Source organism: Mauremys mutica, chromosome 13, assembly GCF_020497125.1.
Source record: "Mauremys mutica isolate MM-2020 ecotype Southern chromosome 13, ASM2049712v1, whole genome shotgun sequence".
NCBI classification, from domain to species: domain Eukaryota; kingdom Metazoa; phylum Chordata; order Testudines; family Geoemydidae; genus Mauremys; species Mauremys mutica.
Window position 1 is genome coordinate 44,374,134 of NC_059084.1, and position 12,159 is coordinate 44,386,292.

At 50.0% G+C, this 12,159-nt stretch overlaps 1 protein-coding gene across 1 annotated transcript; it reads left to right on the forward strand.

Moving 5' to 3' along the window:
• The first annotated feature begins 812 nt into the window (after positions 1–812).
• LOC123348084 (olfactory receptor 10S1-like) lies at positions 813–7,699 on the forward strand. Its single transcript, XM_044985403.1, has 2 exons — positions 813–1,724; positions 7,673–7,699. Exons 1-2 carry the CDS (start codon positions 813–815, stop codon positions 7,697–7,699), a joined length of 939 nt encoding a protein of 312 aa, XP_044841338.1.
• The last annotated feature ends 4,460 nt before the right edge of the window (positions 7,700–12,159 follow it).

The following is a 12,159-nucleotide window of genomic DNA, read 5'->3' on the forward strand; positions in this document are numbered from 1 at the left end:
AGTTTAAATCTCCTGCTCTGATGTGGGCTTCCTGTGTGACTTTGAGCTGTTCTGTACCTCGACTCACAGGCTGGAAAACCGAGGTATTGTGAGAAAAAAATGCATGTGAGAGCCTCAAACTTTTAAATGTAACAGTCATGGGGTCTAGATAGATAGCGGAGGGCATGAATAATCGCTGTGCTTTGGCTTGCGATGAGGGGCTGGTGGGACACTAGAGTGAAAAGACCTCTGAATTATGGTGCCATGCTATGTTGCGTCTCATGCGGGCCGGATAAAGCACAACAACCAATATGATTGCAAGCTGAATCATTTATTGTGTACAATGCATCATATTATATAGACTTCTCCATGTTAGCAAACGTCAGACACACCAACATCACATTGCTGCTGATTGGTTCTTTGTCCGATACACACGCTTTTCACATGCATGGCCCTTTGCTCACTGGTTCCCCATTTCCCATGCAATCCATCTGATTATGGTCTTGTTTATCACCTTGAAACCGATCCCAGCCAGGCCATCTGGCACCTGCTTCCTCCTGGCTAGCTCCCTACTTTCTCACAACAACTTTATCTAACCCCTCTGTCTTTGTGGCCTGCTACTGTAACTTTCCACCAAGGCAGCATAGGGATGATATATCCCCACAATGCTACTCCACTGAACTGTGTGTGTGTGTGTGTGTGTGTGTGTGTGTGTGTGAGAGAGAGAGAGAGAGAGAGAGAGAGAGAGAGAGAGAAACACACACACACACACACACAAACAGGCTGGAATAACTTCTGCTCTAGCTACTGTTGCTCTGCACAGGGGGAAGCAGATGAAGCCAGGAAACCAAACGCCGGTGACACAATTCATCCTGGAGGGACTTCCAAACACCAGGGAGCTTCCCTCTCTCTTCTTCCTCCTCTTCCTCCTCATTTACCTGCTCACCCTGCTGGGCAATGCCCTCACCCTGCTGACTGTGCTCCGCGATTCTCGACTCCATGCCCTGCCCATGTACTGCTTCCTTGGCCACCTCTCCTTCCTCGACGCCTGCCTCTCCTCCGTCACTGTGCCCAAGATCCTGGCTGGCTTGGTGGGGCCCAGTGGCAGGGCCATCTCCTTCGGCGGCTGCGTGGCGCAGCTCTACGCCTTCCATTTCCTGGCCAGCACGGAGTGCTTCCTCTATACGGTAATGGCCTATGACCGCTTCCTGGCCATCTGCCAGCCTCTGCGCTACAGCGTGGTGATGAGCAGAAAGACCTGCCTGTGGCTGGCAGCTGGCACCTGGCTAACTGGCTCAATCCATGCCGCCATCCAGGCGTTCCTGACCTTTCGCCTGCCCTACTGCGGCCCCAACAAGGTAGAATACTTTGTCTGCGACATCCCCGCCGTGCTGAAGCTGGCCTGTGCCGACACAGCTGCCAACCAAGTCGTCATTCAGGCCAACATTGGGGTGGTGGCAGTCGGCTGCTTCCTGCTCATCTGCGTTTCTTATGCCTACATAGCCTCCACCATCCTGAAGATCCGCTCGGCCCAAGGGAGGCAGCGGGCCTTCTCCACTTGCAGTGCCCACCTCACCCTGGTGCTGCTCTACGGTGGGCCCCCAGTCTTCATATACCTGCATCCCTCTTCAAGTCAAGCATCCGACGGGGCAGTGGCTGTATTCTATACTGCGGTCACTCCTCTGCTGAACCCCTTTATATACACCCTGAGGAACAAGGAGATGAAAAAGGCCTTGAGGAAAGTAGTTGGTGGACAAACACTTTCTCTGCATGCATAAGATAGACCCAAACCCTGGGAGACTTGCAAAGAAACCTAAGGACACAAGATGCCCACCTCCCATGGGTGCACGGTCCTCTTAGACCCTTATGGTAGCCCAGCCAACATTTCTCTTCTATCTGGCCACTTTGGTAGGTTGAGTTCTTCAGTGCCATTCATTCCCTGAGGCTAGCAAAAGCTCTCCAGTCAGGACTTAGATTATTGTTCACAGTCTGAGCTCGATGGTGGCAGTTTTTCAAGGTGGGGGAGTCAATGAGGAGGTGTATCAGGCTCCTGAACTCTGCCAGTGGAGGACTCAGCTGAGTTTCCCTGTAACATCAGTGTAACCAGTGAGGATCTAATCGCCTGGTGCAATCACAGCCCTGGGGCTCCCCACCAGCTGTTTTTTGGAGCCATAACTCCTCGGAGAAAGCAAGACAGTTCAAACTATTCACTGACCCATCCAGCCAGTCCACCTTGCTGTGTCGCATGTATGTGGAAATGGACTAGTCTAGCGTCTAGCACTCTGCTGGGATTGACACAGCCATGGAAATTAACTACCCCAAATCTGTTATTGCAGAATGAAGGCTGCCCAGTGCAGGGTGAGTGGCTGCACTGAATTCTGCATTAATCCACTTTTTGGACAGTTAATGTCTTTTTCCTGGCTCCTTTGGGGTTGTTGGGGGGTTAAATCCATGACAGATTTGCGAGTTGCTCAGACACATCATCAATGGGGTGAGGTGAGTCAGATCAACTCAGCGTAGCTTTGCTGTATGCGAATAAAGGGACCTGAGTGATGAGATCTGGAGCAGAAGTGAGTTTCCCCAGGGAACTGGATGAAGTGCTCTCTCAGAGCTGGATCAGCCAAGTGGAACAGGCCTTGGAGGGAATCCCAACGAACAGAGACCCTGGTTTTTTTGCTCATTACAACAATTTTGTAACATAATGTGGTGCCTACTAAACTTCCTTTGTCTTATGCCTGCACAGGTGTTAAGTGACCTCTCCATTGCCAGTGGTCTCCTACAACATGTGTGAACCCCTTATGATAAAGTATCTTATACAACATACGACCTGAAGAGAACTGACAGTCTGACCATTTTAACTATTGCTGCTCAGTGTCCAGGGGGTCCATTTCAATAACTCAATGCAAAACAGGCTCAAGCCCCCACCCAGTCACCTGGGACAATTACATACCACGCCCGCCCCCGGGCGCTTCTAGGAGGCAGTACTTCCCCTCTCGCAAGCACAGAGCCTGAGTGTAGCAAAATCCTTTTAATAAAGGAGGGAAACCATGTGGCATCATATTGAGGAAACACTACAAACAGGATTCATAACATAAACCATGAGCCAAAGACCCACCAAGTAAGTTTTGACAGTGTCCAATCACCCCAAAGTCCAACAACCCAAAAGTCTTTGTCCCTGGTCAGTGCCGCCCCAGAGTTCAAAAGTTCATCTGCAGAATTTTTAACCCCCCCACCTGGGTGGAAATGATGGGGGGGCACACAGGGTGTTAATGGGTCCGAGGCCGACTGCCCCGCCTCTCCATGGGGTTCTGCTGCCGCCTTCACCATGAACAGCTCCACTCCACCAGCCGACCTGTGAGCCGCTCCGGCCATCCCTGCAAACCGCTCTGCTCGCTCGCTCACTGTTCCATGGGCTGGTCCAACCATCCTGCAAACTGCTCAGCTCTGCTCCGCTCTGCTCTGCGTTCTGTGGGCTGCTCCAACCGTCCTGCAAACGGCTCAGCTCTGCCAGCTGCTTAGCGATATATCTCCAGACTCCCCCACTAGTTAACACAGCACTCAGCTCAGTAAGTTTAGCTCTTCTAGTGATTTCAGCTCATAGTACTGGAGCCCCAGTGCTGTTGCATCATTGGCCCAAAGTGAATTCAGCTTTCAGCAGCTTCTAGCTAGATATCTAATAAAATCAAAATTAACTCTGCTATTCAATAGTGGAGAGAAGAGGCAGTGCAATTAGTGTTCAAGGCCCTCAAAAGACACCCATACCATCAAGTACACATACCAGTCCCCAGCCTCTCTTAATTCACTGGGTTTTGAAACCCATATCCCTTGTCTAGCAAGTGCTACTTAGTTGATGGTCAGACCCTCTGTCATAAAACCAGTTCATAGTCCCTCATTCACATAATCAGGGTAACAACACTTTATTCCTCCTGCCCCAATAACAGAGAAATTGGAGATCCCACAGCTGTCAAAGTGACCATTTTAGGCTGCCCTGGGCTATGCTAGGCAGGGTGGGTGTGCCTATGCAAACAAGATCAGCCCCTGAAATTCTTTTCCACACTTGCCATAATTCATAACCGGATATCAGGGTAGAGCTCATCCTCACTCTGCTTACATCTGGAAAATAGCAAGAATAAAACTCCAGATCATTGAACTCAATGGGAGGATCTTGGCCAAAGTTCTTTGTATTTAGCTGTGACACTCAGGTTCCCTCCTCCAGAGCTGGGCAAGAGCTCTGTCCAGCTCGAAAGCTTGTCCCCTCCACCAATAGGAGTTGCCCCAATGAAAGGTGCTCTCTGACCCACCTTTTCTCTCTCAGGTCCTGTGTCCACCATGGCTACAACGCTGCAAACAATATCTAATCTATCGATCGAGTTACCTTATTTCGTCTCACTCATATAAAGAGTATTGGAAACTAGTTATAATAATGACTGCAGCCCATTTTTCTCCTGTGGAATCCTGTCTTATATTTATTGGATGCTGAATGTTAATAAAAACTGATACTTTCTTTCAATAGAAAGCCGGTGCAATGTTTTAAAGAGTATTTGCAGTTGTTGCCTGATCCTTTGTAATGATTAATCATAGCTGGATTGATTGCCAATCCTGAGGATTTTTCACCCAATGTGTAACAGGGCGAGGGCTCCCTGCTGTGGCGCCTCCTGCTGTCATCCTGGGAATTAGCTCTTTCATAGCCTTGGAGCGCCCTCTGCAGGCCCCTGTCTTGCCTTGCTGGGCCCCTGAGTCCCTCTGGGAGCCCGGTGCCCCTGTCCACTGGGGTTCTGCCCCTTGCAGTTCTCCTGCAGTCTCCGTGGATCTCCCCTCCCCAGGGAACCCCCACCCCCATATCCCCAGCTTGCCTCAGTCTTGGCTACTGCCAGTCTCCATATAGCCCCCGTTCTCTGGGGCAGACTGCAGTATATAAGCCACTCATCACCGGCAAGGAGGGTTCGGGCCTGCTGCTCTGCCTACCCATGGGCTCCCCTTTGCAACTCCAGTACCTTTTGGCCTTGCACTAGGCCGGCAGCCTGTCAGGGGGTTCCAGGCCGGAGTTCCCCAGCTCCTGTTGCCTTCCCCCAGCCCTGCTCCACCTTAGGTTCACTCCCCAGAAGCCAGGCCCTTCTCCCTGTAAAGGCAGAGCACGAGTCTCAGAGCGCCTGGCTCACGGCCCTTTTATAAGGGCCAGCTGTGTTCTGTTTGGGGCGTGGCCCCAACTGAGGCTGCTTCCCCAATCACAGTCCTATCCTGGGCTGTTCTAAGCCCTTTAAGGAGGGAGCGGGGCGACCACCCCACTACATAAAGGCTTCAAACTGATTGGAAAATGTTAGCTAAATAACCCACCTGCGAGGTGCCTCGTTGACTGCTGAAGGGTAGCCACCTCTGGGGTGGGACGCTGTGGGTGTTTTACAGTGCACTGTAACGGTGCATTATAGTAGAGGAAGAAGAGCCCTGTACCAAGTTCAAACCAAAAAAGGGAACAGAAGAAGGCAGAATGAGACGAGCTGCGTCTGAGTTTGGGCTGGACACCAGCTGTAAGGAAAGCGACAAGGCCACTAGTAGCAGAGGGCTGGTTTCAAGCTTAACCCAAGAGAGGGAAATTCCCGATGCCTCATGGCCCGCTAGCACCACACTGGGGCATTGAGGTCAGGGCCGACTGCGAGGGGACAGCGCCCCCTGCTGAACCTCCCACCTAGCTCCCTGCAGCACACGGGGACTCAGAGCCGTTCCCCAGCAGGGGGCGAAAAGGGAGTTCAGAGTCACTGCCCCATTTGGCACCTGGTATCTCCAACAAGCAATACAACAGGGCTGGGAGCTGGTGCCCGATGTCTCAGTGTTTCTACTTGGTATGTGCCCCAGGAGCAGGGTGGGCCACTGCCAGATATTTTACTGAGCCAGTCAAATAGCCCCTTTGTGCTAATGGCTGTCAGCAGAACCTGAATGGTTAATTTCTCCTTGTGTTAAGATCCAAGGGGTTGGATCGGTATCACCAGGGAATTGGTGGAAAAGCCTCAAGGCAGCCCAGGGAGGAGAAAGTTTTGGGGGGACAGGGAGTGTGCCAGACACTGGAATTCTGGCTGGTGGCAGCGTTACCAGATCTAAGCTAGGAATTAAGCTTAGAAGGGTCCATGCAGGTCCCCACATCTGTATCCTAAAGTTCAGAGTGGGGGAGGAAACCTTGAAAGCCCCAAACCTTATAGCATGTTGCTACCTTGTTTGCTTCTGCCTGAGAGACAAAAGCGAGTTCAGAGTCACTGCCCCATTTGGCACCTGGCATCTCCAACAAGCAAAACAACAGGGCTGGGAGCTGGTGCCCGATGTCTCAGTGTTTCTACTTGGTATGTGCCCCGGGAGCAGGGTGGGCCACTGCCAGATACTTTTACTGAGCCAATCAAATAGCCCCTTTGCGCTAATGGCTGTCAGCCATTAGTGGACTGGAGCCAAAGCCCCATATGCCATTCCCATATTCGCTGGCTTGGAGCCAGATTGGCACTGGGGTGGAACCTCTTAATGGGGAAAGGTTCCATATCCTATTCCTAACCCCCTGAGCCAGCTAGTCCCCTTGGCCTTCTGCCAGGTCAGAGCCAGCTGCCTTTAGAGTGGAGAAGCCCCATATCCCATTGCCCCCCCCACCACCACCACCTGAGCCAGCCCATGCCTCTGCTCTAGGACTGGATTGGAGCTGGTGCCCCCAAGAAGGGGAAGGCCCCGTATCCCATTTCCAGACAACCCACGAGCCATCTGTGTCACAGGGTGTTTAACTGTGATGGGCCACTCTGTGCTTGTCTTTAGCATCCATTTGTTAGGGATTGTTGCTGAGAAATTCTCCAGGGACCCCGGGTCCATTTCGTTAGCCGGAATATATTAATGGAGTCCCATTGAACTGGACTGGCCTCGGGCTGATTTACCCCAGGTGGGGATCTGGTGTTAGACATGTGCTTCTGCTTCTTACATCATTATTGTTCTTCAGGAGCTTTTGGCCTTGCTAATGTCTCACTTTGGCTTAGCCCCTGCTCTGCACACAGCCGGGTTTCCTTTAGCTACAATTCCCTTCTCTTTCCAAACATACATTCGCTGTTTGCCAACCTCTCGTGCTGCGGCTAACGAGCCCCATAGGGGCATTAATTCAAAGCTCTCCCTAATTAGCCCTGGGGATTACACACTTTGCAAGCAGGGAGCAAAGGCAACAATTCAAAAGTTATGGCAGGGAGGGACTGCAAGTTTTTTAACGAGCCGCAATGGGAACCAGAAATTACATGGTAACATTTTGACCAAGCAACAGGAAAACACACCACACAGCTCCTTAAAACTCTAGTTACAGCTGTGCAGCTTTGCGGATCTGTCTGCTTCACAACCATCAGCAGGCCAGAGGCTCAGCAGCTGTATTTTGGCTACTCTGATTTATACCAGCTGGAGATCTGGCACCACTGACTTTATTGCAATGACACCAATTCACCCAGCTACAGGTCTGCCCCATTGACTCCAATGGTGCTATGGTGGATTTCCAGGCACTAGTCATCTGGCCCCTGTCTATTCTGGGCCCTTAATTCTAAATTACCTGTTCTGTTCATTCCCGCTGGGGCACCTGGCATCGCCACTGTCGGAAGACAGGACACTGGCAAGATGGACCTTTGGTCTGACCCAGTCTGGCCATTCTGAAGTTCTTATGTACTTTTTATAAAGACAAAACTGCCCGGTGTAGAAGGATAAAGTGTTTTACACAAAATAAGAACCTGATGAGAGGTGACAGACTGTCCAGTTTTACTATTGCTGCAGCTACCTGGGTTACATTCCTTAGGGCACTGGTTCTCAGCCAGGGGTCCATGTCCCCCTGAGGTACGCAGAGGTCTTCCAGGGGGTACATCCACTGAAATGTCAGGACACTATTTATATTACTATGAGAAAGTCGGCCATTTTTCAGACTCCTGAAAGAGTTATAATAGTTTGGAGAGGTGGAGAGCCACTGCCTTAGGGGTTTATGCTGTTACTTTTCTCTGTAGTCTCAGCGCCTCCCATGTAAAAAAAAATGGGAGGGGTGATACTAAATGAGAACAAGGACACTGCTGATAGGAGCCAGGTTGTGCCTCTGGAAAGCAGGCCACTAATAACAGTGAGACTCATGTCTTAGATCTCCTAGGCTCTGGTCTTGTGTTTTAACCATGAGGTTGCTATTAGCATCCCACCCGCTCTGGACAAAGCTGAAAAACCAGGATGCAATTCCTTCCCCCCGCCCAAGTTAGTTTTATACGATGAACTATAGGGACTGACTATCAGAGGGGAGGCATGTTAATCTGTTTCCACAGAAGAAGTGGGTTTTTTACACATGAAAGCTTATGCCCAAATAAAACTGTTAATCTTTAAGGTGACACCGGACTCCTCGTTGTTTTTATAGGGACTGACACCTGCTGAAACAGGGAGTTTAAGGCCAGAAGGGACCCTTAGATCATCTGGTCTAATCGCCCGTATCACACAGGCTGGAGAATTTCTCTCAGTAGCTGTCATAAACAGATAGTTAAGGGTTAATGTCTCTTTTACCTGTAAAGGGTTAAGATGCTCAGTAAACCTGGCTGACACCTGACCAGTGAACCAATAAGGGGACAAGATACTTTCAAATCTTGGTGGAGGGAAGTCTTTTGTTTGTGCTCTTTGTTTTGGGGGTTGTTCGTTCTCGGGACTGAGAGGGACCAGACATCAATCCAGGCTCTCCAAATCTTTCTGAATCAGTGTTTCATGTTTCAAACTTGTAAGTAATAGCCAGACAAGGCGTGTTAGTCTTATTTTTGTTTTCTCAACTTGTAAATGTTCCTTTTTGCTGAAAGGATTTTACCTCTGTTTGCTGTAACTTTGAACCTAAAGCTAGAGGGGGAGTTCCTCTGGGTCATAAGAATCTGATTACCCTGTAAAGTATTTTCCATCCTGATTTTACAGAGATAATTTTTACCTTTCTTTCTTTAATTAAAAGCTTTCTTATTAAGAACCTGATTGATTTTTTCTTTCTTGTTATAAGATCCTAGGGAATTGGGTCTGGACTCACCAGGAGTTGGTGGGGGAAAGGAACGGGGAATGGTTAATTTCTCCTTGTGTTAAGATCCAAGGGGTTGGATCGGTATCACCAGGGACTTGGTGGAAAAGCCTCAAGGCTGCCCAGGGAGGGGAAAGTTTTGGGGGGACAGGGAGTGTGCCAGACACTGGAATTCTTGCTGGTGGCAGTGTTACTGGATCTAAGCTTGTAATTAAGCTTAGAAGTGCCATGCAGGTCCCCACATCTGTACCCTAAAGTTCAGAGTGGGGGAGGAAACCTTGACATGGTGAGCAGCAGTGAGGGATTTTTTAGGAACCAAAAGCCAGTAGGATTTTTTTCTCTCTCCTGTCTAGCTGCTTAGAAAGCAGCCTGAGGGCAATGGTGTTAAGTTTTTTTTAACAAGGGTCTTTGTTAAGAGGAGGCTTCAAGCTGTGAGCAAACAGACAGCAAAAGGAATTTACAAGCTGAATTGTTTTTTTCTTTCTACCTCTCAGGTATAGCTAGTTAGAAAGTTTCTGTTAACCAAGCAGCCCTGAGCTGAGTGCATCGCAGTCAGTGAGCTGCAGAGGGGTGTGGCCAGCACAAGAAAGCAGGAAAATGAGTACCAGTGAAACAGTTAACAAACTCAAACTGGCTAGGCTGGACGCAGAAGAGAAAGCCAAAGAGGCTGACCACAGGAGAGCTATGGAGATGAAACAAAAAGAGATGGAGATGAATGAAAAAGAGAGGGAAAAAGAGAGAAAGCATGAACTGGACTTAGCAAGGGTTAGGCAGGATGCACCCCCCAACCCTAACAACCCTTCTCCAGGTACTGTTTCCCATCCCAGAAAATTCCCCACCTACAAGGCAGGTGATGATACTGAGGCCTTCTTAGAAAATTTTGAAAGGGCCTGCCTTGGGTACAGCATCTCTACAAACCAGTACATGATAGAGCTGAGGCCACAGCTCAGTGGACACTTAGCAGAGGTAGCGGCTAAAATGCCTCAGGCACAAAAGAACGATTATAAACTTTTTCAAACCAAGGCCAGAATCAGAATGGGGCTAACACCTGAGCATGCCCGTCGGTGGTTCAGAGCCCTAAGGTGGAAACCCGATGTGTCATTTACCCGACACGCCTACCACATTGAAAAGAATTGGGAGGCCTGGATATCAGGAGCAAGTGCTGAATCTCTGGAAGCTCTGTCCTTTCTAATGCAAATGGAGCCGTTCTTAGAGGGTGTTCCTGAGGAAATAGAAAGGTACATCCTAGATGGGAAACCCAAAACTATAACCGAGGCGGGGGAGATTGGAGCCAGATGGGTGGAAGTGGCAGAAAAGAAAAAAACTACTAGCAAGGGGAGCGAATATCAGAGGGGGCAAACCGAAAATAAACCCTATCACTGCGGGCAACCCAAGACCCCACCTACAACCCAAGAAAAGCCCCAGACCCCCTATTGTCCCACCTCACCAGTCTCCAGCAACCCACCTCGGCCCAGTGACCAGTCAGCTGGGCGATGTTTTAAATGTAATGAACTGGGACATATAAAGGCCAACTGCCCCAAGAACCCCAACCGAGTACAGTTCATTACACCACCATCACACCAAAGTTCCCCAGGCCCTGATGCCTCTCAAATACCCTCGGAGGGAAGGGAAACCTTGAGAGTGGGCGGAAAGAAGGTTATCGCTTGGAGAGACACCGGGGCACAAGTGTCAGCTATCCACCAATCCTTAGTGGACCCCAAATTCATCAACCCCGAAGCCCAAGTGACAATTCACCCATTCATGTCAAAATCTTTAAACTTGCCTACAGCTGAGTTGCCTGTTCAGTACAAGGGCTGGTCAGGAAGGTGGACTTTTGCCATCTATGACAATTATACCATCCCCATGCTACTGGGGGACGACTTGGCCAACCATGTGAAGCTGGCCAAGAGGGTGGGAATGGTCAACCGCAGCCAGGCCAAGCAAGCTTCCACACACATTCCTGTTCCTGAGCCATCCACAAGGGCCCTGTCTGTGTTACCAGAGACCCAGACAGAGGTGGTGAAACCGGATCCCCTTCCAACGACTGCAACAGCTCTAGTGCATCCAGTCCCCGAACCGGAACTGGAAAAGCAACCAGCACCAGAACCGTTGCCAGCACTGACGCCAGCTCTTGCAAGCCCATCTACCATTCCAATGCCAGAGGGCGCCAGCGGGCCTGAACTGGCAGAAGCAGCAGACAACCCTACCCAAGAGGCTCAGCCAGAGCCTGAAATATCACCTAGTGTACCAGTGTACAGCGGTTCACAATCAACGAATACAACCCCATCACCTACATCGCTTCCAGAGGTACCAAGCCCAAGTCCACAGTCTATGGAGGAACTGGTGTCTCCAGCCTCAAGGGAACAGTTCCAGACTGAGCAGGAAGCAGATGACAGCCTTCAAAAAGCTTGGGCGGCGGCATGGAGCACCCCACCGCCTCTCAGCTCTTCTAACCGATCCCGGTTTGTTGCAGAACAAGGACTTTTATACAAGTAGACTCTTTCTGGTGGACACCAGGAAGACTGGCCTCCTCAAAAACAGTTGGTAGTTCCAACTAAGTACCGGGTAAAGCTCTTAAGCTTAGCCCATGATCATCCCAGTGGCCATTCTGGGGTAAACAGGACCAAAGATAGGTTGGGGAAGTCCTTCCACTGGGAGGGAATGGGCAAGGACGTTGCTAATTATGTCCAGTCTTGTGCGGTGTGCCAAAGATTGGGAAATCCCCAAGACCAGGTCAAAGCCCCTCTCCAGCCACTCCCCATAATTGACGTCCCATTTCAGCGAGTAGCTGTGGATATTCTGGGTCCTTTCCCAAAAAAGTCCCCCAGAGGAAAACAATACATACCGACTTTCATGGATTTTGCTACCCAATGGCCGGAAGCAGTAGCTTTAAGCAACATCAGAGCTAAAACTGTGTGCCAGGCCTTAGCAGACATTTTTGCCAGGGTAGGTTGGCCCTCCGACATTCTTACAGATTCAGGAACTAATTTTCTGGCATGTACAATGGAAAACCTGTGGGAAGTTCATGGGGTGAATCACTTGGTTGCCACCCCTTACCACCATCAAACCAAAGGCCTGGTGGAGAGGTTTAATGGAATTTTGGGGGCCATGATACCTAAATTCGTAAATGAACACTCCAATGATTGGGATCTAGTGTTGCAGCAGTT

Excerpts from the sequence above, each read along its gene's own strand:
- LOC123348084 (XM_044985403.1), top strand. The coding sequence starts at position 813 with ATGAAGCCAGGAAACCAAACGCCGGTGACACAATTCATCCTGGAGGGA. Across the intron at positions 1,725-7,672 it reads AAAAGGCCTTGAGGAAAGTA|AAGGATAAAGTGTTTTACAC; the intron begins GTTGGTGGACAA and ends TGCCCGGTGTAG.